A 27,776-nucleotide genomic window follows, 5' to 3' on the forward strand; every position below is an offset into this window, starting at 1 on the left:
CACCACCACCTGGCTTTTTTTTTTTTTTAAATGTATGGTATTCCATGTGTGAATGGACCATTAATTTATTAAGATAAACTCCATGCTTAGACATATAAGAAGAGTTTTGTAATTACAAATAATGTTCTAATATGTGTCCTTACAAATAATGTATTTTTGTGTTAATGGGGATACTTATGTGCCGTAATTCCCAGAAAAAGGATTATTTGTTCAAAAGATAAAATGATTCATAGTCTCATTTACCTAATGCTAAATTCTAATCTAAAAGAGGTTTACTAATTCACCTTCCCACCAACAATATATGAATGTCTCTTTCCTTAGCACCCTGCTCTGAAAGTATATCGCCAAGTTCTGCAATTTTTTCCAGTCTGCTGCTGAAAAAATATCTCAGTATAGATTTAATTTTTGTATCTCATGAGTAAAGCTGAACAATGTTTCATTATGTTTGAGGCTATTTTTGTTTGTTTGTTTTTTTTAACTGTATTTTTTTTTGTCTTTTCTTTTTTGGTACTGGGGATCGAACCCAGGACGTTGCACTTGCTAGGCAAGCGCTTTGCCACTGAGCTACATCCCAGCCCTAAAGGGTTGGTTTTTTTTTTTGTTGTTTGGGTTTTTTTTTTTTGTTTGTTTGTTTGGGTTTTTTTTTTTTTTTTTTTTGTCGGCCGTGGGGCTTGAACTCTGGGCCTGGGCGCTGTCCCTCAGCTCTTCAGCTCAAGGCGAGCGCTCTACCACTTGAGCTACAGCGCCACTTCCGGTTTTCTGGTGGTTTATTGGAGATAGGAGTCTCACGGTCTCTCCTGCCCGGGCTGGCTTTGAACCGCGATCCTCAGATCTCAGCCTCCTGAGTAGCTAGGATTACAGGCGTGAGCCACCAGCACCCGGCTTGGGTTTTTTTTTTTTTTTTTTTTTGTCGGTCGTGGGGCTTGAACTCTGGGCTTGGGCGCTGTCCCTCAGCTCTTCAGCTCAAGGGGAGCGCTCTACCACTTGAGCTATAGCGCCACTTCCGGTTTTCTGGTGGTTTATTGGAGATAGGAGTCTCACGGTCTCTCCTGCCCGGGCTGGCTTTGAACCGCGATCCTCAGATCTCAGCCTCCTGAGTAGCTAGGATTACAGGCGTGAGCCACCATGGGTTTTTTTTTTTAACTGTATTTTTTTTTTTGTCTTTTCTTTTTTGGTACTGGGGATCGAACCCAGGACGTTGCACTTGCTAGGCAAGCGCTTTGTTTGAGGCTATTTTTATGTGTTTCTTTTCCCCTAATTATCTTTTTATTATTGTTTGAGATAGGGTCTCATGATGTATGCTAAGGCTGACCTCAAACTCAAGAGTCTCTGTCAGCCTCGCTTAGTTCCACAGTTACAAATATGTACCTATCACCCCATCTGCTTTACCTCCCTCCCTTTTTTGAGATACATTCTTGCTGTGTTTCTGAGTGGCCTCATTCTCCTAAGTAGCTGTCACTGCAAACATGCTTTCTTCCTTCCCCTTTGGTGTTGGGGATCATGTCTGGAGCTTGACACATGCTAGGCTAGTTCATTATATATTAGGAGCTTCATTCAGCCCTTTTCTGTCAGTGTTTCCAGTTAACTTTCTTCCAGGTTACTTGCTTTTTATGTTTGTTTGTAGTGTTTTTGCCAAAGAAGTTTTTTAAAATAATATAGTCATTAATCTTCTATTGTCTATGAATTTATTTATTTTTGTGGTGTTTGGACTCTGGGCCTGGGTGCTGTCCCTCAGCTCTTCAGCTCAAGGCTAGCGCTCTACCACTTGAGCCACAGTGCCACTTCTGGCTTTTTCTGCTTATATGGTGCTGAGTAATCGAACCCAGGGCCTCATGCATGCAAGGCAAGCACTCTACCACTGAGCCACCTTCCCAGCCCTTGTCTATGAATTTTGAATGATGAAGGAAAAGCTTTTCTAGAATGTACAACTCTAGAAAACCTTTTTGGGGGCAGACAATACTGAAGTTTGAACTCTGGGCCTTGAAATTGCTAGACAAGTGCTCTTCCATCTAAGGTATACCTCCAATCCTTTTAGATTCTTTTTCAGATTGAATCTTGTGCCTTTTCCCAGAGCTGGTCCCAGATTGCTATCTCCTACCACTGTTTCTGTGAGCAGCTGGGATTAGAGGTGTATACTACTACACCTTACTTGTTTGGTTTCTTTCTGGAGATACTTGTGATTGAATTTAGGGCCTTACACTTGTTAAGTAAGTGCACTTAAACCATACCTCAAGTTCCCAGGCTTTTTTTCTTTTCTTTTTTTAGTTTTTAGAAAGAACTTTAGCATAACCAGGATAAAAGAAGGAAGAATAGAAAAAAGACACCTTAGCTTGATTTCTTTTTCTTTTTTTTTCTTTTTTGTCGGCTTGATCTCTGGGCTTGAGCACTGTGCCTCCACTCTTCAGCTCCAGGTGAGCACTCTACCGCTTGAGCCATAGCGCCACTTCATTTCTGGTGTTTTATCAGAGATAAGCATTTCACATGGGCTGGGAAGGTGGCTCAGTGGTAGAGTGCTTGCCTTGCATGCATGAGGCCCTGGGTTCGATTCCTCAGCACCACATAAGCAGAAAAAATAAAAAAGCCGGAAGTGGCGCTGCGGCTCAAGTAGTAGAGTGCTAGCCTTGAGCTGAAGTGCTGAGGGACAGCGCCCAGGCCCAGAGTTCAGGCCCCCACGACCGGACCACCCTCACCCCACCCCACCCCCCCCCAAAAAAAAAGAGTTTCACATACTTTCTTGCCCAGGCTGGCTTTGAACTGTGATCCTGAGATCTGAGCCTCCTGAGTAGCTAGGATTACAGGTGTGAGCCACTGGCGCCCAGCCTCAGCTTGATTTTTGAGATACCAGCATATTGGTTTTTGCCCCTGGCTGGCCTCAAACTTATATCCTCCATCTCTTAGTAGCTAAGATTACAGTTTTGAGCCATTACAACCAGCTGGAATACTTTTTTTTTTTTTAACAGAGCCAAGGACTGAACTCAGGGCCTGTACTTGCCAGGCAAGTGCTCTTCCACTGAGCTAAATACCCAACCCCTCTGGAATATCTTTTTTTTTTTAAATTAACTTACTTTATTGTTATAAATGTGATGTATAGAGAGATTACAATTATACAAGTCAGGTAAAGAATACATTTTCTTTTGTACAGTATCTTCTGTTCCCTCTCTCCCAGCCCTCCTCTCCCATTTCCACCCACCAGTTGTATAGTTATTCCCATTATCATTCGCATCTTAGAAGTACAAATGGGGAATGATCAAGGTATATTAGTGACTAAGGAATACCACAAGCCTGAATAACTCCTGGTAAAGTCTTGAAGAAAACAAAGCACAGTATTCTTTAAAATTATGTGCAGCTAATTTTATTGCTGCATACTAGAAGAGTCAGTTTCCAGTAACACTCAAAAAATGTTTTGCTTTGAGGTTGGATAAGCGTAGAGTGCTTGTTTGACAGGTGCAAGCTTCGATCCTTACCACTGTCCCCCCACCAATAAAAAATATATATAATGTATTTTGCTTTCAATGTAATACGGAATTAATCTCCATCTACTTTGTAGAAAAACTCTGGAATGACCTGGAAATGTGGTTTAGTGGTCAAGTGCTTGCCTAGCATGCATGAAGCCCTGCCTGGGTTTCATTCTCAGTACCACATAAATGGAAAAAGCCAGAAGTGGCAGGATTGGCAAAAAAAAAGCAAATCTCTGGAATACTTGTTTTTTTGTGTACCCACCAGTCTTGGGGCTTGAACTCAGGGCCTGAACACTGGCCCTGAGCTCTTTTGCTTGAGCCACAGCTTCACCTCTGTTGTTTTGGTAGTTCATTGGAGATGAGAGTCTTAAAGTTTCATGCCCAAGCTGGCCTTGAACCACAATCAGATCTCAGCTTCCTGAGCAGATAAGATTACAAGTGTGAGCTATTTATGCTCAGCTGGAATACTCTTTTTTTTTTTTTTTCTGGTCATGGAGCTTGAACTGAGGACCTGAGCACTGTCCCTGAGACTCTGTGCCCAAGGCTAGCATTCTACCACTTGAGCCCCATATGGCTTGTGGCTTTTTCTGAGTAGTTTATTGGAGGAAGAGTCTTGTGGACTTTTCCGCGCAAGCTGGCTTCAAACTGTGGTCCTCAGATCTCTGCCTCCTGAGTAGCTAGGATTACAGGCGGGAGTCACTGGCACCCAGTTTTGAATACTCTTTTTTTTTTTTTTTTTTTTACAGGAAATAAACTTTATTTATCTCTTCTTCCCAGATGTCATTGCCAACAGTTATAGATTTGCATACAATAGTTATTTATTGACTATTTACAATTTACAATAGTTATATCTTTTTTTTTTTTTTTTTTTTTTTTTTTTGGTCGGTAGTGGGACTTGAACCCTGGGCCTGGGCGCTGTCCCTCAGCTCTTCAGCTCAAGGCGAGCGCTCTACCACTTGAGCTACAGCGCCACTTTACTCTTTTTTTTTTTTGGTCCTGGGGCTTGAACTCTGGGCCTGGGCACTGTCCCTCAGCTCTTTAGCTCAAAGTGAGTCCTCTACCACTTGAGCTACAGCGCCACTTCCGGTTTTCTGGTGGTTTATTGGAGATAGGAGTCTCACGGTCTCTCCTGCCCGGGCTGGCTTTGAACGGAGATCCTCAGATCTCAGCCTCCTGAGTAGCTAGGATTACAGGCGTGAGCCACCAGCGCCTGGCTTTGAATACTCTTTTGAAGGATAGTTTAGCTGTATATATCAAAAATCTCAAAACCAGAGGCATTATCTCATTAAAAAAAATGCAAAACCCTTTAACATTCATGTAGTTATGATGTTTTTCATCTACTTGCATTTTTGGAGAGACATTTGAAAGTAATGCACGTAACAGCTTTTTGTTATATAAGAATGTTGTGTGGGGGCTGGGAAGGTGGTTCAGTGGTAGAGCACTTGCCTTGTATGCATGAGGCCCTGGGTTCTATTACTCAGCACCACATAGCAGGGAAAAAAAAGCCGGAAGTGGCGCTATGGCTCAAGCTCAGCCTTGAGCTGAAGAGCTGAGGGACAGCGCCCAGGCCCAGAGTTCAGGCCATGACCGGACCCAAAGAAAAAAAAAAGAAGAATGTTGTGTGAACACTATGATTATTTTTTTTTTTAGGTGGAGGGCATATATATGTGTGCTAGTACTGGGACTTGAACTCAGAGCCTTATCTCACTTGGCTTTTTCCGCTTAACTCTTCTGTTCTACCAGTTGAGTCTTACCTCCACTTCTGGCTTTTTGCTGGTTAATTGATTTAAGAGTTTCATAGGCTTTTCTACCTAGGCTGGCTTTGAACCATGATCCCAAGATCTCAGCCTCCTAAGTAGCTAGATTTACAGGCCAGATCCATCCCGGCCCAAAAGGAGTACATTTCTTTTATCTATCCTATTTTCTTTATTTATAAACAAATGATGGGGCTGGGAAGCTGACTCAGTGGTAGAGTGCTTGCCTTGCATGCATGAGGCCTTGGGTTCAATTCCTCAGTACCACATAAGCAGAAAAAGCCAGAAGTGGTGCTGTGGCTCAAATGGTAGAGTGCTAGCCTTGAGCTGAAGAACTGAAGGCTATTGCTCAAGCCCAGAGTTCAGGCCCATGACAGGCCAAAAAAAAAAAAAAAGGAAAGGTTGGGCACTGGTGGCTCATGCCTATAATTCTAGCTACTTAGAAGGCTGTGATCTGAGGATTACAGTTCAAACTTAGGAAAGTTCACTGAGACACTTAACTCCAGTTAACCACCAAAAAGTGGGAAATAGAGCTGTGGCTCAAGTGAACAAAATGCCCTTGAACAAAAATGCCCATGCTCTGACTTCAAGCCCCAGTATTGTCACAAAAACGAACAAAAACAAATGATAAGAAAAACAATCTCCATTTACAAGAGCGAAAAATGCCTGGAAGAGTGTTTCTTTGGTAAAGGGAGAAAACACTATTATCAAAGGAGAGAAATTCTACCCCACATTAAACAAATTCCATCCCACCATTTACTACCCAAGGCTTTATTCTCCTAGACTCCTGTGGTTGATCATAGAAAACAGTTTGGCTCCAGTGGCAGAATTTGGGGCAACCAGGGATATTCGGATATTCAAAGCTGAATTTTGATAACGTTAGAGGGAGTTAAAGTTGACTTCTTGTCTTAATAATTCACAACATACTAGTATCAGTGGGACTGGACAAATTTTTTTTTTTTTACTTTTCTGGGTATTAGGCACAACTCAAATACAAAATTTAAATCTCATGACATATATTTAATTTGCTGAAGATATGGCTCAAATGGTAGAATGTCTGCCTAGCAAGACAGGCTCTGAGCTCAAAACCTAGGATTGCCAATTTTTTTTTTTTTGATGGCATCTACCCCCTTAACTTAAAAAAAAAAAAAAAAAGTATGTACTTGTTGCTTAGATTCAGCAATTGTTTTACATCTTGCCAGATTATCTTATATGTATGTTGTATTATTATGTGCTCATTTTCCCCATGGAAAAACAAGTTGTGTTTTATGAAATTGGTTTAAAATATCTGTTTATAAATTTCTCTGCAGAGACCATATCTGTCTAACTGCTTTTTGAAATAATGAGTACACTATAAGGAACAAAGGAGCTGAGTGCTGGTGGCTCACACCTGGAATCCTAGCTACTCAGAGGCTGAGATCTGAGGCTCTCAGTTCAAAGCCAGCTGGGGCAGGAAACTGTGAGACTCTTATTTCCAATAAACCATCAGAAAACTGGAAGTGATGCTGTGGCTCAAGTGGTAGAGCTCCTGCCTTGAGTTGAAGAGCTGAGGGACTGTGCCCAGGCCCAGAGTTCAAGCCCCATGACTAAAAAAAAAACCAAAAAAACAAGGAACAAAACTGCACTGAAGTAAAAAAGGAGCTTAATTTTTGTTTTGCTTATGTGGAATGAGTTCATGTTGTTTGCATCAACATATCTCACTGACTTATCTATAGTGATTTGCAGATTTTCTCCTTCCATTTATGATAACCATAAGGTGTTTTAAAGTTAATGTATTTGTTATTGTTTTTTGTTCTAGATGATCCCTCTGATAAGCCACCCTGCAGAGGCTGCTCCTCCTACCTCATGGAGCCTTATATTAAGTGTGCTGAATGTGGGCCACCTCCATTTTTCCTCTGTTTGCAGGTAACTCGTTGAGAAGAGGCTCATCTTTTCTAGTTTAGTGTTATGGATATAGTAATACAGAGATTGCTATAGATTGCTTCAGAGGACCATACCTTATTAAACCTATTTCTTTTAGATACTTTCCTTATGCACTTTAATAGTGAAAAGTTGTAGATTAGAGTAGCTGTGGCAAACTCTTGACTGTTTCACAAGGCATCTCAATCTAATGTATGACATTTTTTTTAAGTAGCTTTGAAGTATTGGTATTACAAGAATCAGAAATGGAAGAGTGTTTCCTTTGATGGGATTGTTTGTCATGTTGGAGTGATCTCTGTACAGATGACAAAACAAGAGAACAGACTATTTTGTGGGCTTTAATAGTAGTAACACTAATTATGAGTACTTACTCTGTACCAGTCACTATTTTGTATATTCTACATGAATTAACCCTTAAGGTAGCACCATAATCCTTTGAAATGAATAAATAAGTATCCCCATTTTATAGATGAAACCCAAGGAAAGAAGTACTTTGCGCAAGGTCACATAGCAAATGTCATATTTTATCAGATCTAAGACACTATATAAGAAACATCCTAATCTCAAAAATGTTAAAATGTAAAAGTGACTGATGACAGTTGTGGTATTACAACTGTTGTAATTCCGTTGTAAGAGGAATCCTGACTTTAGGAACCAAGCATGGTGAGATGTATAATCCCAGCACTCAGGAGGCTGAGGCAGGAGGATCAAGAGTTCAAGACAGGCCAGCCCAGGCAAGGTAGCAAGACCCTATCCTATTTTTAAAAAAAAACACCAAAAGCTAGTTAAAAAATGACACCACAATTTACAGGACTAGAACATCCTCAAACACCTTTTTTTTTTTTTTTTTGGTGGTCAGTCATGGGGCTTGAACTCTGGGCCTGGGTGCTGTCCTTCATCTTGTCAGCTCAAGGCAAGCACTCTGCCACTTAAGCCACAGCGCCACTTCCGGCTTTCTGGTGGTTAATTGGAGATAACAGTCTCATGGACTCTTCCTGCCCAGGTTGGCTTTGAACTGTGATCCTCAGATCTCAGCTTCCTATATAGCTATAGCTAGGATTACAGGTGTGAGCCACTGGTGCCCAGCTAAGAAAGCATTTGTAAAGGAACCTGTAGTAACTTAACTTTTCTTTCCTTACAGTGTTTTACTCGAGGATTTGAATACAAGAAACATCAAAGTGATCATACTTACGAAATAATGGTAATAATAAAGTTGTTGGGAATTTCAGTTCACTTTTTAGAAAGTACTAAGAAGGGGTATTCGTTTTATCTCCATCTTTCTCTTTTTTTCTCTTCTATATTTGTTAATCATTACCCAGTAGATCATTACCCATAGAACCCAGTAAGGGTTCTATGCAAACTGCAAAGGCATTTAAGTATAAGAATAGTTATTTTTGTGGTATTAGAGAGCCAACCTACAGTCTTGTATATTCTAGGCAAGCACTCTGAAAGTAGCTTTGTAAACTCACATTTTGGCTTCAAATTTAGAAGATATTTAATGGAAGTACTGTTCAGGATACTCTACTTGATTATAAGAGGTTTGCTTTTTAAGTTTGTCAGTAAACATAGATAGCCAGTGTGTTGTCACTGTGTTTTATAACCATTTTCATGTCATTAATTTGGGTACTGAAGTACATCATGTCTGGAACTCAGTCTCCATGTATTGGGGAGACTAATTACTCTCTGAGAGTTAAGTTAAAAAATTAACATAGAAGCCAGGCGCCGGTGGCTTATACCTGTAATCCTAGCTACTCAGGAGGCTGGGATCTGAGGGTCATGGTTCAAAGCCAGCCCAGGCAGGAAGTCTGTGAGACTTATATCTAATAAACCACTAGAAAACAGGAAGTGACATTGTGGCTCAAGTGGTAGAGCGCTCACCTTGAGCTGAAAGCTGAGGGACAGTGCCCAAGGCCAGAATTCAAGCCCCACAACTGGCAAAAAAACAAAACAAAGTAACATAGGAGCCAGGCATTGGTGGCTCATGCCTGTAATTCACGCCTATAACTCTGGAGGCTGAGATCTGAGAATCGTGGTTCAAAGCCAGCCCAGGGAGGAAAGTCTGTGAGACTCTCATCTCCAATAAGCTACTCAGCAAAAGCTGGAAGTGGTGCTGTGGCTTAAGTGGTAAAGAGTTAAGCGAAAAAGGAGCTCAGGGATAGTGCTGAGGCCCAGAGTTCAATCCCCAGGACTGGCAAAGAAAAAAAATTGACTGAGGCTGGGGATATAGTTCATTTGTAGATCACTTGCTTAGCACGCTCAGGGCAATGGGTCTGATTCCCTAGCACCACAAAAATAAGGGTTTCTTTGTTTTCAGAGCACATTAAACATGTAACTAAAGCTCTTAGTTTACCAATAGTTTTGACTCTGTTAATGTTCACTGATTGACAGTAATAATTTCTCATTGTGGATTAATCTTTTGGCATTTCATTAGTTTTCATGTGTATGTATGTGTATGTGTGTTTATATGTGTATTGGTTGGTTCTAGGGTTTGAACTCATCGTCTGGTCATTGTCCCTGAGTTTTTTTGCTTAAGGCCAGCACTCCATCACTCTAGCCAGTCTACAGCTTCCCTTTGAGCTTTGTTGGTGCTTAAATTGGAGATAAGAGTGTCATGGATCCTGGTCTGGCTTCAAACTGTGATCCTCAGATCTCAAGCATGAGCCACCGAGCACCTGGCTCCCTTAGCTTTTTCACTCAAGTCTGGCACTCTACCATTTGAGCCATAGCTTCACTTCTGGCTTTTTGTAGTTAATTGGAGATGAGAGTCTTGCAGAGATACCTACCTAGACTGACTTCGAATCTGGATCTGCAGATCTTAGCCTCCTGAGTTGCTAGGATTACAGATGTGAGCAACGGATGCCAGCTTTTATTAGTTTTTTTGTTTGTTTATTTTGTTTTGTTTTTGTCAGTTGTGGGGCTTGAACTCTGGGCCTGGACGCTGTCCCTCAGCTCTTCAGCTCAAGAGCCATAGTGCCACTTCTGATTTTCTGAGCGGTTTATTGGAGAGAGTCTCATGGACTTTTCCTTCCCGAGCTGGCTTTGAACTGTGATCCTCCTTAGTAGCGAGGATTACAGGCGTGAGACACTGATGCCTGGCTTTTACTAGTTTTTCTGTGGCTACTATAACACATTGCCAAAAATTAAGTGACTTAAGACAACACAAATTATCTCAGTATTGTAAGTCAGAAGACTTAGACTCACCAGATTGCTATAGGTTGGAGAAGGCTAAAATCAAGTTGTTAAGCCAGTCTGAAGGCTTTTTGGAGTTGCTGGTAGAATTTGCTGCTTTGAGATTGTAGGATTGATGCCACTGTTTCTTTTGGTTTTTTTTGGTTGGTCACGGGGCCTGAACTCTGGGCCTGGGAGCTGTCCCTCAGCTCTTTAGCTCAAGGCTAGCGCTCTACCACTTGAGCCATAGCACCACTTCTGGCTTTTTCTGCTTATGTGGTGCTGAAGAATCGAACCCAGGGCCTCATGCATGCAAGACAAGCACTCTACTACCACTTAGCCACCTTCCCAGATAGCACTGTTTCTTTACTGACTGGGAATTTTTTTCAGCCAAGGGCCATAAGAAACTCAATATAGGCAGATAGATGGCCAAAGGCAGCTGATGAGAAACATATGGTCCCATCATGTGCCAAATGATGTTGTGGGACTTATGCAGTCCTCAGGCCAGATGTCCCCCACCACTGTTAGAGGCTGCTGGAATTTCCTGGTTTCTGGCTACCTTTTGTCATTCCTAAAGCCAGCTGAGTGTTCTTGAGGGTTGAGGAAATGCTTGCAGCTTCTCTGACTTCCTGCTTCATCTTTCCTGTGCAGAATCTCTGTGAATCTTAATGTGATTACACTGGACTAACCTGAATAAACCAGACTAATTTCCATGTTTTAAGATCAGCTTATTAGTAACCTTAATTCCATCTGCGAAGTATCTTCATAGCAATACCTAGTTTTTGTATGACTTAATAGGAATCTTGAGAAGAGGAGGAAGGGATATATTTAGATTTTTTTTCCCTACTACAGAATTCACAGTGTATTACTTCAGTTTCTTAATATTTGGAGTTAGCCAAGTTGGATAGTAGAAGGCCAGCCTAGGAAGAAAAGACTCCATCTCCAGAATAACCAGCAAGAAAAGCCAGACTGGAAGTGTAGCTCAAGTAATAACAGCAACAAAAGCAAGCATACCTAGCATGTGTGAGGCCCTGAGTTCAAACCCTAGTATCACCATACACACACACAAAATTAGCCAGGGGGTGCCGGTTGTTGATGTCTGTAACCCTAGCTGCTCAGGAGGCTGAGATCTAAGGATCATGGTTTAAAGCCAACCCCCACCTCTGCAGGCAAGTCTGTGAGACTCTTATCTCCAATAAACTACTCAGAAAACCAGAAGTGGCGCTGTGGCTCAAGTGGTAGAGCACTCGCCCTGAGCTGAAGAGCTGAAGGACAGTGCCTAGGCCCGGAGTTCAAGCCCTATGACTGACAAAAAAATTCAACATCCCTGAGTCTGATTTTTTTTGCCAAGTCCTATTAAAGTTTCCGAGACTATAATACTGCTTCAGATTCTAGACTACAATGTATTAATCAAAGCATAGTTACTTAGTAAAAGTTCTTGGGAGCCAACTGGCAAGTCCTATCTACTTCAAAACACCTTCAGTCTCTTATTCTATTCACTAATTATAAAACTTGGACTTAAAAAAAAATCCTGGGGCTGGGAAGGTGGCTCAGTGATAGAGTCTTTCCTTGCATACATGAGGCCCTGGGTTTGACTCCTCAGTGAGGGAGGGACAGTACTCAGGCCCAGTAGGCCCCATGACTGACAAAAAAAAAAAAAAAAAATAGTTTTTTGTTAATTGTACAATGAACAAGGGGTTGGGAGTATGTGGTTCACATAGTTTTTTTTTTGTCTTTTTTTCTTTGGTTCTGGTCGTGGGGCCTGAACTCTGGGCCTGGGTGCTGTCCCTCAGCTCTTCAGCTCAAGGCTAGCGCTTTACCACTTGAGCCACAGTACCACTTCCGGCTTTTTTCTTTTTGCTTATGTGGTGCTGAGGAATCGAACCCAGGGCCTCAGGCATGCAAGGCAAGCGCTCTACCACTGAGCAACCTTCCCAGCCCTGGTTTTTTTTTTTGTCAGTCATGGGGCTTGAACTCTGGGCCTGGGTGTTATCTCTCAGCTCTTCAACTCAAGGCAAGCGCCCTACCACTTGAACCACACTGCCACTTCCAGTTTTCTGAGTGGTTTATTGGAGATAAGAGTCTTATGGACTTTCCTGCCCAGGCTAGCTTTGAACTGTGATCCTCAGAGCTCAGTCTCCTGAGAAGCTAGGATTACAGGTGTTAGCCACCACTCCAGGCCACATAGTTGAATTATTTCATCAAAGTTAACAGATCTTCAGAAAGCTGATTATCTTTCTTAAATTCACATTAAGAATGTTCAGAGCCAAAATACCGATTTTTCTTTATGTTTATTTGCTTATTTTATCATTCATGGGGCTTGAACTCAGGGCCTGGGCACTGGCTCTGAGCTCTTTTGCTCAAGGCTTTACCACTTTGAGCTATAGCTTTACTTCTAGTTTTCTAGTGGTTACTTGGGAGATAAGAGTCTCACAACTTTCCTGCCCAGGCTGGCTTTGAACCACGATTCTCAAATCTCAGCCTTTTGAGTAGCTACAATTTCAATCATGAGCTCCCAGCTCCCAGCTACTTTGTTAATTTTCCGTTGCTAGGGAACGGTGCCTCATCTATGCTACCTATGGCTGAAGTACATCCTCAGTCCCCAATTGTATTCACTTAAAATAGTCAAATAAGTCAGGCACTGTATTTCTAGCTACTCAAGAGGCCAAGATTTAACTGTTTTGGTTTGAAACTAGCCTGGGAAGTCCATGAGACTCTTTTTTTTTTTTTTTTTTTTTTGTCTTGAGGCTTGAACTCTGGGGCCTGAGCGCTGTCCCTGAGCTCTTCAGCTCAAGGTGAGCACTCTACCACTTGAGCCACAGTGCCACTTCTGGTTTTCCGGTGATTAATTAGAGATATGAGTCTCTTGAACGGACATTCATGCCCAGGCTGGCTTTGAGCCCAGGCTGGCTTTGAACAGCAGTCCTCAGATCTCAGCTTCCTGAGAAGCTGGGATTACAGGCATGAACCAAGGCCGCCGGCTCATGGAACTCTTATCTCTAGTTAACCACCAAAAGGCTGGAAGTGGAGCTATGGCTCTAGTCATAAAGCTTTGAGCAAAAAAAGGTCAGGGGCAGTATCCAGGGCTTGAGTTCAAGCCCCAAGAATAGCACCCCCCCCAAAAAAAAATAAAGGTAAAATAATTCCTCAAGGGTTAATTGAGTGTAGTTTGCATATGCTGATTATTGTGGTTTCCATGATAGGAAAGCTGGCCTGAGCTTTCTTTAGCTGTTCTGAAGACCATGTCTTCTGCATAATACTAAAAACACTTTAGTTTCATCCCCAATTCCATTTAATTCTGTCTGCTGTCTGCATCATCTTCTTGTATTCAACACCAACATAAGAATACTTCAGAGATCTTTAATTTGTGAAGTTTTGTGGGCTTAATAATACCCTTCTTTTTTCTTATTTTTATCTATTTTGATGAATCTTTCCTTCTATAGGAAAGAAAGCGGGTAAAAACTTGATTTTTTTTTTTTTTTTTTTTTGCAAAGTGAAGCCTCATAAAACTTTAAATGGTTTTCAGTACTTTTATCATCTCACAGTACTGTATTTTGGGGGGTGTTACTCATGCTGTGGTGGGTGGTGAATTAATCAAGATTTCTGAGTTCTATACCTATTTTTGTCTTGTAATTCTTAGAACCTTGAATAAGTGAATGCATCTCTTTCTACCACACCCTTTATACCAGTATTTCTTAAACTTTAGTACATAAGAATCACCTCAGACATTCAGAAACACAACATTATAGGTCCCATTGTTATAGATTCTGGCTTTAGTAGGGCCTACTTTGTGCCTGTGTTGAATAACACTGATTAAACTTCAAGAAACACTACATTATGCTTCCTCCCGCCTCGTAGCATAGAAAGTTCTCATTATTTATTTCATAGTAAAAATTGGCGAGAGATAACAAGTATTTTTTTTTTTTTGGGTCCAGTTGTGGGGCCTGAACTCTGGGCCTGGGCACTGTCCCTCAGCTCTTCAGCTCAAGGCTAGCGCTCTACCTCTTGAGCCACAGCGCCACTTCCGGCTTTTTTGTTTTTGCTTATGTGGTGCTGAGGAATCGAACCCAGGGCCTCAGGCATGCAAGGCAAGCACTCTACCACTGAGCCACCTTCCCAGCCTCAGATAACAAGTATTCTAAAAATACAGTTTTACAAATAAATTCAATTAATAGATGAGTTGTTATGTTTACCTATGTTTATGGTACTTGCTAGAATGAGAACAATTCATGTAAATACAGACATGGACTCCAAAGTTTCTTTATTTATATTTTCTTTTTGTGCCAGTCCTGGGGCTTAAACTCCACACCTCAGTACTCTCCCTAAACTTTTTTGCTCAAGGTTAGCACTTAAGCCACAGTTCTACTTCTGGCTTTTTTTTTTTTTTTTAGTAGCTAATTGGAGATAAGAGTCTCATAGACTCTTTCTGTCCAGGCTGGTCAAGCCTCCATCCTCAAATCTCCGCTTCCTAAGTAGCTAGGATTATAGGCCTGAACCACCAGAACCTGGCTTGAATTTTCTTTATTCAGAGCTCGTGTGTTAGGTATATCCACAGTAGGTCCTTAAATTAAAACTGTTTATTGCTGGGCTCCAACCCACAAAAAAAGAGAAAGAATTCTAACAGAAGTTCCATCTGGAGCCACCATTGTAACCAGTTGCCACATATAGAGAAATAAATTCCCATATGTCTATCACCAGCTCTTAAAATTATTAGCTCATGGATTTCATCTAAACCTCAGCTCTCCAGATTATTATGACACAAATACCCCAGATGTTATATCATTAACTGTTTCATTACATCCCTAAGTAAATACTTAGGGTCACTTCTGTCTTTCTTTGCTTGCTCCTTCCTTCCTTCCTTCCTTCCTTCCTTCCTTCCTTCCTTTCTTTCTTTCTTTCTTTCTTTCTTTCTTTCTTTCTTTCTTTTTCCTTCCTTCCTTCCTTCCTTCCTTCCTTCCTTCCTTTCTTCCTTCCTTTCTTTCTTCCTTTCTTTCTTCCTTTCTTCCTTCCTTTCTTCCTTTCTTCCTTCCTTTCTTTCTTTCTTTCTTTCTTTCTTTCTTTCTTTCTTTCTTTCTTTCTTTCTTTCTTTCTTTCTTTCTTTCTTTCTTTCTTTCTTTCTTTCTTTCTTCTTTCTTTCCTGTGCTAATACTAAGGCCTGAATTCAGCTGGTGTGCTGTGCTTTGTTTGTTTTTTTCTCAAGAGTGGCACTCTGTTATTGGAGCCACATCTCTTCTTCTGGTTTTGGTTTTTTTTTTTTTTTTTTGCTAGTTAATTGGAGAGAAGAGTCAGACTTCTCTGCCTGGACTGGTTTTGAACTGGGAATTTTAGATCTCAGCCCCCTGAGTAAGTAGGATTACAGTGTGATCTGCCAGTACCCAGCTAAAGTCTTTATTTTTAGAACACTGTCCCCCTTTCTGCTTGTAAGGCAATCAGTATAGTTTTTTTTTACCAGTGTAGATCCATTTTGCATCTTGCAGAACAACATATAAATGGACTCATGCTGTATGTATTCTTTTGTTTATTTTTTCAGTTTTTTGAGCTTAATTCTTATTGCCTATATTAGTAATTCTTTTGATTATAGAAGAATATTTTATTGCATGTATATACCTAATTTGTTTATCCATTCTTTTGATGGACTCAGCTGATGGCTATTATGAATAATATTGTTATGAATGTTCTTATAGATGGCTTTCTGTGCTCATATATTTTTTGTTTTTCTTGGATAAATGCCTAGTAGTGGAATTATTGTCATAGAATAAATGATTAACTACTTTTAAAGAAATGGTCAAAGAGTTTTCATTTTACACCTTTATGAGTATATGACAATTGTGGTTGCTTCACATACTTGCCAGTTTTTTTTTTTTTGGTGTAACTAGAGGGGACATGGAAGCTTTTTTTTTTTTTTTTGGTCCGGTCATGGGGCCTGAACTCTGGGCCTGAGCGCTGTCCCTCAGCTCTTCAGCTCAAGGCTAGCGCCCTACCACTTGAGCCACAGCGCCACTTCCGGCTTTTTTCTTTTTGCTTATGTGGTGCTGAGGAATCGAACCCAGGGCCTCAGGCATGCAAGGCAAGTGCTCTACCACTGAGCCACCTTCCCAGCCCCGACATGGAAGCTTTGTTCTCACACACTGTACTTTTTTTTGGGGGGTGGGGGGAGAGGTCGATCATGGGGCTTGAACTCTGGGCTTGGGCACTCCCCTGTGCTCTTCAGCTCAAGGCAAGCTCTCTACCACTTGAGCCAAGTGGTTTTCTAGTGGTTTATTGGAGATAAGAGTCTCATAGGGGCTGGGAAGGTAGCTTAGTGGTAGAGTGCTTGCCTTGCATGCATGAGGCCCTGGGTTTGAGTTCTCAGCACCACATAAACAGAAAAAGTCGGAAGTGGCACTGTGGCTCAAGTGGTAAAGCGCTAGCCTTGAGCTGAAGCGCTCAGGGACATCGCCTAGACCCAACATTCAATCTCTACAACCAACAACAACAACAAAAAAGTCTAACGGTCTTTCCTGCCCAGGCTGGCTTTGAACCATGATCCTCAGATCTCAGCCTCTTGAGTAGCTAGGATTACAGGCTTGAGCCACCGATGCCTGGCACTTGCCAGTTTTTTGCAAGGTCAGGCTCATTCATTTTGGCTATTTTAGTGGGTGTGACATGATATTAAAAAAACCCCAACAATTTCTTGTTCATGACTAATGGCAGCTCAAAGCGTATTTTGTGGGTTACTCAAAATGTTTATGTTCATATGATTGATATGAGTCCTTTTGGATTATGAGTACTTAGGAAGACCACAGAGGCCTAAAGTGCTTTCTCACTGCATCATACCAATGGCTGTGTGACATCAGGATTACTTAACTAATAATGCTAATGTTAAAAGATGACCAAACCGAGAGTCAGTTGCTTACGCTACTCAGGAGGATGAGATCTGAGGATGGTGGTTCAATGCCAGCCTGGGCAGGAAACTCTGTGAGACTCTTATCGCCAATAAACCATTCAAAAAACCAGAAGTAGCATTGTGGCTCGAGTGGTAGAGCGCTCACCTTGAGCTGAAGAGCTGAGGGATAGTGCCCAGGCCCAGAGTTCAAGCCCCATGACCGACCTCTCCGCCCCACCCCCCCTCCCCCCCCAAAAAAGTACAGTGTGTGGGAACAAAGCTTCCATGTCCCCTCTAGTTACACCACCCTTCAGGAAGCTCTGTATGTTCAGGAATCATCCAGAAGTTCCCCTTCTCATTTCTTATAATTTATTAAATTTTCACAAACTTGATGTTACTAGAATAGTCTGGATTCTCTGTCTTTTCTGTTTCTGTAAATTGGGAGTAGTATTCATTGACTATATTAGATCTAAGTTATTATCATCTCTGTTAATCAGGGTGTTCACTGACTATATTAGATCAAGTTATTATCTCTGGTAATCAGGGATTGCAGAAATAATCTGAGAGATTCCAACTCCAATTAACCAGTAAAATGCTGAGCTGGAGATGTGGCTTAAGTGGTAGACTACCACCAGCCAAGAAAGTAAGCCAAAGAGTGCAAAGCTCTGAGTTCAAACTCTATGGAGCAAAATAAAAATATTTCCCTTTGCTTACTAGTTTTGAAAGTTGATTGCCTAGCATCCTCCAGATATTTAAAGTATTTGATGTGTTAAGCCTTTGTAGTTGTAATCCTTATTGATTCAAGTATTCCAGGTTTGGTTACCAGAAGCTCCTGTTATTCAGCTTCTGAATCCTTTACACTGTCTGAAAGCTCTTCGTTTTTAGTGTGACCCGATGTTGTCTAGCCTTATTACTCATTCCTGACCTAGAACATTTAAGCAAGTCTTTAAGGAGCTCCAGTTCCTTTTAATGGGAAGTAGTATTTAAAGATTGTGAAATGGGCACTGTGTTCATGAACAGTGTAAGGAAATTTTTTTTTTCAGGTCAGGCACATTCCAAGTCAGTTAAGTAAACCCTGAGTTAAGTAAGCCCTGTTTTATAAAAATTAATAAAATAAAAAGTAAAATCACTTGATATAGTTTCTTTCTGTGTAAATAAGTCTTTTTTAAAATATTATTGAGATCGATTATATAAATTTCACAAATTTCATAGTATTGTGGAATAGTGATACTTAAAGTCACAAACATATTTTAAACTTCACAAGGCAAATTGTCATTATCATGGAGTTTGTGAATTCTATAAAAAGCTTTGACAATACAACTATTTCTTTTTTGTGTGTGTGTGGTCATGTGACTTGAACTCTGGGCCTGAGCGCTGTCCCTCAGCTCTTTGGCTCAAGGTGAGCGCTCTACCACTTGAGCTATAGCCCCAGTTCCAGTTTTCTGGTAGTTTATTGGAGATAAGAGTTTCATGGACTTTCCTGCCCATGCTGGCTTTGAACTGTGATCCTCAGATCTCAGTCTCCTGAGTAGCTAAGATTACAGGCATGAGCCACCAGCATCCGGCCTAATACAACTATTTCTTCCACATCAGGTGATAGGTACATTTCTGTGTAAATAAGTCTTAAAGTTGATTTACAAATTTTGATGTTGCGTTTGATTTTTATGATTTAAAAATTTAGTAATTCTGTACAATATTTATGTTTCAAAGTAAAATCTATTAAACAAGGAATATTTAGAGATGTCTAGCTGTCCTTGTTCTCTCACTTGCTTCCCTACAGGTAACCCTTTTAAAAACAAAAAAATGTAATTTATTTTCTGTTTAAACAAAACTACATATTTATATTTCTTTTTTTTTTTTTTTTGGTCCGGTTGTGGGGCCTGAACTCTGGGCCTGGGCACTGTCCCTCAGCTCTTCAGCTCAAGGCTAGTGCTCTACCACTTGAGCCACAGCGCCACTTCCGGCTTTTTGCTTATGTGGTGCTGAGGAATCGAACCCAGGGTCTCATGCATGCAAGGCAAGCACTCTACCACTGGGCCACCTTCCCAGCCCCAACATATTTATATTTCTTGCTTTTCAGCATACAATAAAATAGCTATTTACTTTTGTGCTCAGTTTGAAAATGTATATATTTCTGCATGAGTTGCATGGTAATTATCGATGATAGCATTTATTGGAGACCTTGTAGTTAATGATGGAAGTAGGGGTGGAAGGAGTAGGCAATTGATTATATACTTTGAGGATCTTCCAGAATGGCAATCATGTTTGACACTGGTGGCTCACATCTGTAATCCTAGCTGCTCAGGAGGCTGAGATCTGAGGATCATCCATCAAAGCCCTCCCAAGAAGGAAAGTCCATGAGACTCTTCTCTCCAGTTAACTACCAAAAAGCTGAAAGTAGAGCTGTGCCTTAAGTGGTAGAGTGCTAGCCTTGAGCAAAAAAGCTCAGGAATAGCCTCTTGGTTCAATTCCCAGGCACCAAAACCAAACAGAATAACAACTCTACAGTTGAAATTCCTTGGTGCCGTTTCTGTCTCTTTTCTTAGATAAAACCTTTTTCCCCTTAGACCTCTGACTTTCCTGTTCTTGACCCCAGCTGGACTGCTCAAGAAGAAATGGCCCTTTTAGAAGCTGTGATGGACTGTGGCTTTGGAAATTGGTAAGAACTTGGTTTTCAGAGGTCCTGCCCCAGGTTGACTCAAGTCATTGCTAAAGGGTGGAAAGAGGAGTCTCAGAAAAAGAAAGCTGTTCTGCTCTCCTGTTGAGCCAGGATTGAGAGACAAGTTTTCTTCTCTGCACATTATTTCCCAGGCCTGAAATGCCTCACAGAAATGTGGGATGCTTAGTGGTCCATGACTGAGCAGTTCTAAAAGGTCACTTTGGATGTCAACACTGGGAAGGTTGGTGGTTCCCTGCTGACTAGTGGACAAGATTAGATTTACTAGCTGTCACTGCCTTCAGGTTTATGTATTTTTAGATGGTAGATGTTCATAGCACATTCAAGATTCAAGTTTCACAACCTTCCTAAAAACATTCTCTTAGCTATCAAAGCTTTACAGGATTGAAAAGCAGTGTTGTTATTGCCCTAAGAGGCAGTACCCTTTAAACAATATCACCACTTGTTTTTTTGTTTGTTTGTTTTTGTTTTTGTTTTTTGCCAGTCCTGGGGCTTGAACTTAGGGCCTAGGCACTGTCCCTGGGCTTCTTTTGCTCAAAGCTAGAACTCTACCACTTGAGTCACAGTGCCACTTCTGGCTTTTTCTGTTTTTGTGGGTTTTCTGCATGCTAGGTAGGCACTTTACCACTAGGCCACATTCCTAACCCACATTTTTTTTTTTTTTATTGCAATGACTGTTTTCTTTATTGGGTTTTTGGAATTGGATTACAGCCAACTCTCAAGACGACACAGGCAATAAAAAGCAGCCACAATTTGTTTTTTATGATGACTCGAACTCAGGGCCAGAACACTGCCTCTAAGCTTTTGTGCTCAAGGCTAGTGCTCTGTCACTTAAGCCACAGCTCTACTTCCAGCTTTTTGGTAGCTAATTGGAGATGAATCTCACAGACATTCCTGCCTAGGCAGGCTTTATTGTGATCCTCAGATCTCTTGAGCAGCTACAATTACAGGTGTGACCCACTACCTCTAGCACCACTTTCTTTTTTCTTTTGTTTTGGTTGGTTATGGGGCTTGAACTCTGGGCCCAGGTGCTGTTCCTGAGTTCTTTAGCTCAAGGCTAGTGCTTTAACACTTGAGCCACAGCGCCACTCCTGGTTTTCAGGTGGTTTATTGGAGAAGAGTCTCATGGACTTTCCTGCCCGAACTGGCTTTGAACCACGATCCTCATTTTTTTTCTAACCTTCTTGGAGCACTTTTTACACAGCAATGATTTTCTTTTGTGAACTAGACAGTAGAAGCATTATTAAGCATTTTTTGTTCATGAAGAATTTAAGGCTTAGGGCATCAAAATTATTTCTCACAATCATATAGTTTATTTACTTTTTAAATTTATTTTTGTCGGTCGTGGGGCTTGAACTCTGGGCCTAGGCACTGTCCCTCAACTCTTCAGCTCAAGACAAACACTCTACTGCTTGAGCCACAGTGCCACTTCTGGTTTTCTGGTGGTTTATTAGAGAAGAGTCTCATGGACTTTCCTGCCCCGGCTGGCTTTGAATCGTGATCCTCAGATCTCAGCCTCCTGAATAGCTAAGATTACAGCCATGAGCCACTGGCGCCTGGATCATATAGTTTATTAACTAGATCCTACCTGTCCCAACTTATTAGTATGCATAATTTTTTTCAAAAATTCCATAAATTTTCCTGTTGCTCTCTGTCCAAGGTCCTGAAGAAGGAGGTCTCAGTTCACTTTACCCTTGTAAACTATATTTAGCAGTTACTAAGCATTGTAAAATAATTGTATTCTATGTAAAATGACAAAAATGGTTAAAAAAACTGATGATTCATGAGTTCCTTACTAATCATCTTGGGCTTGGGTCTTCGTCTTTTGCTTGTTATTCTTTCTTCCTTTTCTTTTTTCCATTTCTTTATCCCTTTCTTCCTTCCTTCCCCCTTCTCTGTCAGTCTGTCAGTCTGTCAGTCTGTCTGTCTGTCTGTCTGTCTGTCTGTCTCTCTCTCTCTCTCTCTCTCTCTCAGTGTTGGTAATGGAGCTTAAACTCAAGGCTCAGGCTGGAGCTTTACCACTTGGGTTACGTACAGCTCTACTTCTTACTTTGTAAAATAAGAAATTCTTTCTGTCTAAGCAAAGACTACAACTGCTACCCTCCTGTCTAAGCTAAGTTTATTTTTTAAAAAATACTTTCTGGGTTGGAGATGTGTGGTAGATGTTTGTTTTTTGTTTTTGTTTTGTTTTTTACAGAGGTTTAAACCTGACCCTCATTCTTTTTTTTTTTTGGTCCGGTCGTGGGGCCTGAACTCTGGGCCTGGGTGCTGTCCCTCAGCTCTTCAGCTCAAGGCTAGCGCTCTACCACTTGAGCCACAGCGCCACTTCCGGCTTTTTTCTTTTTGCTTATGTGGTGCTGAGGAATCGAACCCAGGGCCTCAGGCATGCAAGGCAAGCGCTCTACCACTGAGCCAACTTCCCAGCCCCCTGACCCTCATTCTTGGCTAGGCAGGTACTCTACTACTTGAGTTATAATTCCAGTCCTATGGTAGAACTCTTCAGCCTACAAGAGGCTTGAGTTGTATCTCGTAAGATCATTAAAAAAAAAAAAAAAAAAAAGCTTCTCTGAGGCTGAGTGTAGTTCAGTGATGGAATGCATACCTGAGGCTCTAGGTTTGATCATAGAAGCACACACATGTACATATATGGGGCAGGAGGAGGTGGAGGCAGAAAGGAAGACAAAGGAAAAAGAAAAGGAAAAGGAAAGAGGGAGGAAGGGAAGGCAGTCAGGCAGGAACTGTATCTGTGGGTAAGGCAGTGAGCTTGGTGGTAAGAGCACTAGAGCTTAGAATTATTTATATGTCTGCCCTTAAGCTTACAATCTAGTAGAGGAGTTAGATTGTATATACAAAGGGTTAAAGTACAGAGTGGAGCATAATGAGGCCTTAGGAGAAGGACAAGTGATGTGCTGTGGAAGAGAGCTTGAGGAGGGGACTTTGAGAGATTCACGTGTACCTCTTCATCACCTGAGTACTCTGTGTCAGTGGTATTGACTATGTTCTGCTTTTGATACTTAGGAAGGAGCTTTATATTCTTGAGAAAAACCATTTCTTTGTGTCTCATCTTTGTTTTTTTTTCTGTAAAACTGAAATGATAATATTACGCTTCAAGGTAGTAATACTAAAGTAAACTATAATTATGTTTGAATGTTTATAGCTCAGTGGCTGACCTATAAATGCTTTAGTAAAGAAATAAAGCATTTTGTGTGTTACTATTTATTTTGTATATTACTATTTATAGCTATTATTTCCATAGAGCCTTGCTCAGAGGGAAGTTTATAGATTTTTCTAGTCATACTCCTTTCTTACAGTAGCAAGGAAAGGGCTACTTCTTGGAATAGCAAGATTTGGAACATTTGTTTATATCAAGAGCAGGCTTATATGTGTCTCACTATTTTTCTGATATTTCCTTGACATCAGTTTGGAAGTATCAGATTATTGCTATTGTAAGAAATGGATTTAAAATGTGGAAAGAACCATAACTTCAGCATGCATAGATGAAAGTACTATTCTCTTTCTTTTCTATAGGCAGGATGTAGCTAATCAGATGTGCACCAAGACCAAGGAAGAATGTGAGAAGCACTACATGAAGCATTTCATCAATAATCCTTTGTTTGCATCTACCCTGCTAAACCTGAAACAAGCAGAGGAGGCCAAAACTGCTGACACAGCCATTCCATTTCATTGTAAATACCTCTCTATTTTTGTAACAGATACTTAGCCTTTTCTCAGGCCCTATTTCAATGGTAGGTAAACAGTGATCTGGTTACTTGGACAGATAAAGAACTTATGGAAGATAAGACTAGTTGATAGGACAACAATTGAGAGGAATGATCTGGCAGAAAGGGAACTTATCCTAGGGATCAGAGTTGTATACTGGACATGAGTATTTTAAGCCAATGGGTATTTCTACCCACTCTGGTCCCTTGAATATACCAGTTAACTTTAGTGCTTGCTTCAGTAAGATGAAGTGTCTAAAAGATGAGGTATCCATGTTACCATGAGTATAATCCATTTTGCAATTCTTTTGGATGGTATGTGATCCTAGGTATCATTTGCTTAACAAGGTCCAGTTTGAGACTTACTAATTGCTCCAGTATCAAGTCTAAGGAGTAATTTGTTGTTTTTCTTCCTTGGTTGTGACAGTGTGGGCAAATTCTTTGTGCCTGTAGGACCAGGGACATATGACTTAGCATGACCAAAACCATGATGAATTATGTTGACATCTTTCCTGAATGACTCCTGAGGCACAAATAATGAGAATGTTTTTGCTACCTTCTTCCACCTTCCCATACTTCCTAGAGATAGTCTTATAGCTGACTAACTCAGAGATTGGTGACAACGCCTTCAGATGTTAGCACTTATTTCAAATTCATTAGACTATTTGTTCCTTACAGAACCCATTGAAATACACAGAACAGATACTTTTTTTGTTTGTATGTGTGCCAGTCCTGGGGCTTGAACTTAGGATAGGTAGGTACTGTCCCTGAGCTTTGTGCTCAAGGCTAGCACTTTACTTGAGCCACAGCTCCACTTCTGGCTTTTTGGTGTTTAATTGGAAATAAGAGTCTCACAAACTTTCTTGCCCATGCTGGCTTCAAACCACAATCCTCAGATCTCAGCCTCTTGAGTAGCTAGGATTATAGGAATCATTCACTGACACCTGTCAGAACAGGCCCTTTTGTTTTACCCATGAGATAACAGAGATTCAGAAAACTTAAATAATGTGTGCAAAGATTGTAAAATGTGCTAGAGCTGGGACGCAGTTCCAACTACCTTCCAAATCTACTGAACCATGACTGCTGAATTGGTGCATATTTGTAATTTGAGATTGGTCCTGAAGACCAAGTTAGCTGATACTGACAGGATAGTTAGGGTTCTATAACATTAAAAGAAATGTGATTGACTGGGTGCTGGTGGTGCACGCTTGTAATCCAAGCTACTCAGAAGATCTGAGGATCATGGTTCAAAGCCAGCCCAGGCAGGAAAGGCCGTAAGACTCTTTATCTCCAACAAACCACCAGAAAACTGGAAGTGGCACTGTGGCTCAAGTAGTAGAGTGCTTAACTTGAGCTGATGAGTTCAAGGACAGTGCTCAGGCCCAGAGTTCAAGCCCTACAACAGGAATAAAAGAAAGAAAAAAATAGCTTTGTATGGGCTGGGAAGGTAGCTCAGTGGTAGAGTTCATGCCTTGCAAGCATGAGGCCCTGGGTTCGATTCCTCAGCACCACATAAACAGAAAAAGCCGGAAGTGGTGCTGTGGTTCCAGTGGTAGAGCACTAGCCTTGAGCTGAAGAGCTGAGGGACAGAGCCCAGGCCCAGAGTTCAGGCCCCATGACCGGCAAAAAAAAAAAAAAAAAAAAAAATAGCTTTGTACCAGGCACTGGTAATTCATGCCTGTAATCCTAGTTACTTAGGTGGCTGGGATCTGAGGATCACAGTTCTAAGCCAGCCTGGGTAAGAAAGTCCATGAGACTCTTATCTCAAATTAACCATTCAAAAAAAGTCAGAATTGGAACTGTAGTTCCAGTGGTAGAACACTAGCCTTGAATGAAAAAGCTCAGGGACAGTTTTGAGGCTCTGAGTTCAAGCCCCAATATTAGCACAAAAAAAAGAAAGAAAGAAAAGGGAGGGAGGGAAGAAAGAAGGGAAGAAGAGGGCTTTGGCTGCATATAATGGCTCATGTCTGTAATCCCTGTTACTTGGGAATCAGAGATAGGGAGGATTGTGGTTTGAGGCCAGCCAAAATGAAAATTTAGCAAATTCTGAGTTCAATAAAACAAACAAGATGTGGTAGTATAGGTCTGTAATCTAGCTTCTAAGGAGGCATAGGTAGGAGGATTATAGTCTTAGGGGGTCCTGAGATTATATTATATTGAACTATAGCACTGCTTCCAGCTTTTTAAAGTAGTTCACTGGAGATAAGAGTCTCATAGACTTTCCTGCCCTGGCTGGCTTTGAACTGTGATCCTCAGATCTCAGCCTCCTGAGTAGCTAGGATTTAATATTCTTTTTAAAGAACTAAAACTGGAGCTAGCTGTAGTGGTACATGTTCATACTTGTAGTACTTGGGAGGCTGAGACAGGAAGCTATAAGTTTGAGACTAGCCTGGACTGGTTTAAATTATTCTGTGTCAAGAAACGCAAACCAGGTTAGGGTATAGCTCAGTGTATAACATTTACCTAGCATAGGCAAGGACCTAGGTTCAATTGCCAACACTGTAAGAAAACAAAAGAACTCAGTCTCTTCCTGTAATACTTTAATATTAATTTTTTCTCACTTGTCCTTAACACTATTTTGATTTTTATTTGTTTCTTGGTGTAAATAGGGAGTTTTATTTCTTTTTCATGTCAATATTTTATTAAGAAAAATGTATTAATTCTTCCAGCTACAGATGATCCTCCACGACCTACTTTTGACTCCTTGCTTTCTCGGGACATGGCAGGATACATGCCAGCTCGAGCAGATTTCATTGAGGTAGGAGAACATTGTTATTAGAGAGGAAAACCTTGCTTTTGAGGGGGCTTTGTAACCATAGGTTCCTTAACAAACACTGTAGTTTATATGGCTTTTGTACAGTCCTACCTTCATTTTTTTCATTTGTATACATTTTCACTTTCATAAAAGGGATGTTCTTTGTACTAAAAACCTGTTTAAATTCTATCAGTGCTGGCTCCCATTTTTTTTTTGTAGGTATGGAATTTCTACAGTCTGGTTCTCATTCCATTAATATCAAGGCTTAGCCAAGTTTTTCTAGTAGTATATATTTTTTAAGTTTTGCAGGTCTTATTAGATTTCTGTTGCAACTAAACTTTTTGTTATTGTAAAAAAGTAACATAGATAATATGTAAACAAATGAGTATGTCTGTATGGTCACATAAAACTTCATGCACATGCTGGGCGTCCGTGGCTCATGCCTGTAATCCTAATCCTAGCTACTCAGGAGGCTGAGATCCCAGGATCACAGTTCAAAGCCAGCCCAGGCAGGAAAGGCCATCAGACTCTTATCTCTAATTATCCACCAGAAAACCGGAAGTGGCACTGTGGCTCATGTGGTAGAGCTCTAGCCTTGAGCTGAAGAGCTGAGAGACAGGGCCCAGGCCCAGAGTTCAAAGCCCATGACTGACAAAAAAAAACCAAAAAACTTTATGCACAAAAACAGGCAGTAGTTTGCTGACTCCTGCATGAGATCCACACATATGTAAGAATGGTGAATTTGTAGCCGGGCGCTGGTGGCTCACGCCTGTAATCCTAGCTACTCAGGAGGCTGAGATCTGAGGATCGTGGTTCAAAGCCAGCCCGGGCAGGAAAGACCGTGAGACTCCTATCTCCAATAAACCACCAGAAAACCGGAAGTGGCGCTGTAGCTCAAGTGGTAGAGCGCTCGCCTTGAGCTGGAGAGCTGAGGGACAGCGCCCAGGCCCAGAGTTCAAGCCCCACGACCGACAAAAAAAAAAAAAAATGGTGAATTTGTATAAAAACTATATATTTCTCATTCAGCCATAGAATTAAAAACCATGTGATTGGAGGCTGGGAAGGTGGCTCAGTGTAGAGTGCTTGCCCCGCATACATGAAGCCCTCGGCATCCCATAAGTAGAAAAAGCTGGAAGTGGCGCTGTGGCTCAGGTGGTAGAGCTGAAGAGCTCAAAGACAGCGCCCAGGTCCAGAGTTCAAGCTCCACAGCTGGCAAAAGAAAACCATGTGAATGCAATGATAAGACTCTTGATCTATTATCTAATCCATATCGATAGTGCTTTTGGATATAAGAGAAAAGTTTTAACAACTGCAAACAATTTTCTAGCCATACCCAAATTAATACCTTCTTCATGGCAGGTGATATTGTAGAACCACACTACCCCCAATGCATTGAACTTACTGAATAGAATATGAACAGATCTTCCAGTTAACTGCATGTATAATATATAGTACTGACT

The 27,776-nt window shown here is 41.1% G+C and overlaps 1 protein-coding gene across 6 annotated transcripts in view; it reads left to right on the forward strand.

The window, feature by feature from the left end:
- Tada2a (transcriptional adaptor 2A) overlaps window positions 1-27,776 on the forward strand; it is a 64,831-nt gene that overhangs the window by 4,353 nt on the left and 32,702 nt on the right. For 4 of the 6 annotated variants that reach the window (XM_070027139.1, XM_070027140.1, XM_070027141.1 and 1 more), the window contains 5 exons: window positions 7,011-7,117; window positions 8,274-8,333; window positions 19,733-19,824; window positions 23,371-23,528; window positions 26,231-26,319. In XM_070027139.1, coding sequence (XP_069883240.1) covers window positions 7,011-7,117; window positions 8,274-8,333; window positions 19,733-19,824; window positions 23,371-23,528; window positions 26,231-26,319 — 506 coding nt within the window. Of the gene's footprint in view, window positions 1-7,010; window positions 7,118-8,267; window positions 8,334-19,732; window positions 19,825-23,370; window positions 23,529-26,230; window positions 26,320-27,776 lie in introns of those variants that run through there. The other 2 variants (XM_070027142.1, XM_070027143.1) reach the window with 2 other exon arrangements.

This window comes from Dipodomys merriami, unplaced genomic scaffold, assembly GCF_024711535.1.
Source record: "Dipodomys merriami isolate MVZ:Mamm:240054 unplaced genomic scaffold, mDipMer1.0.p SCAF_19, whole genome shotgun sequence".
Taxonomy (NCBI): Eukaryota; Metazoa; Chordata; class Mammalia; order Rodentia; family Heteromyidae; genus Dipodomys; species Dipodomys merriami.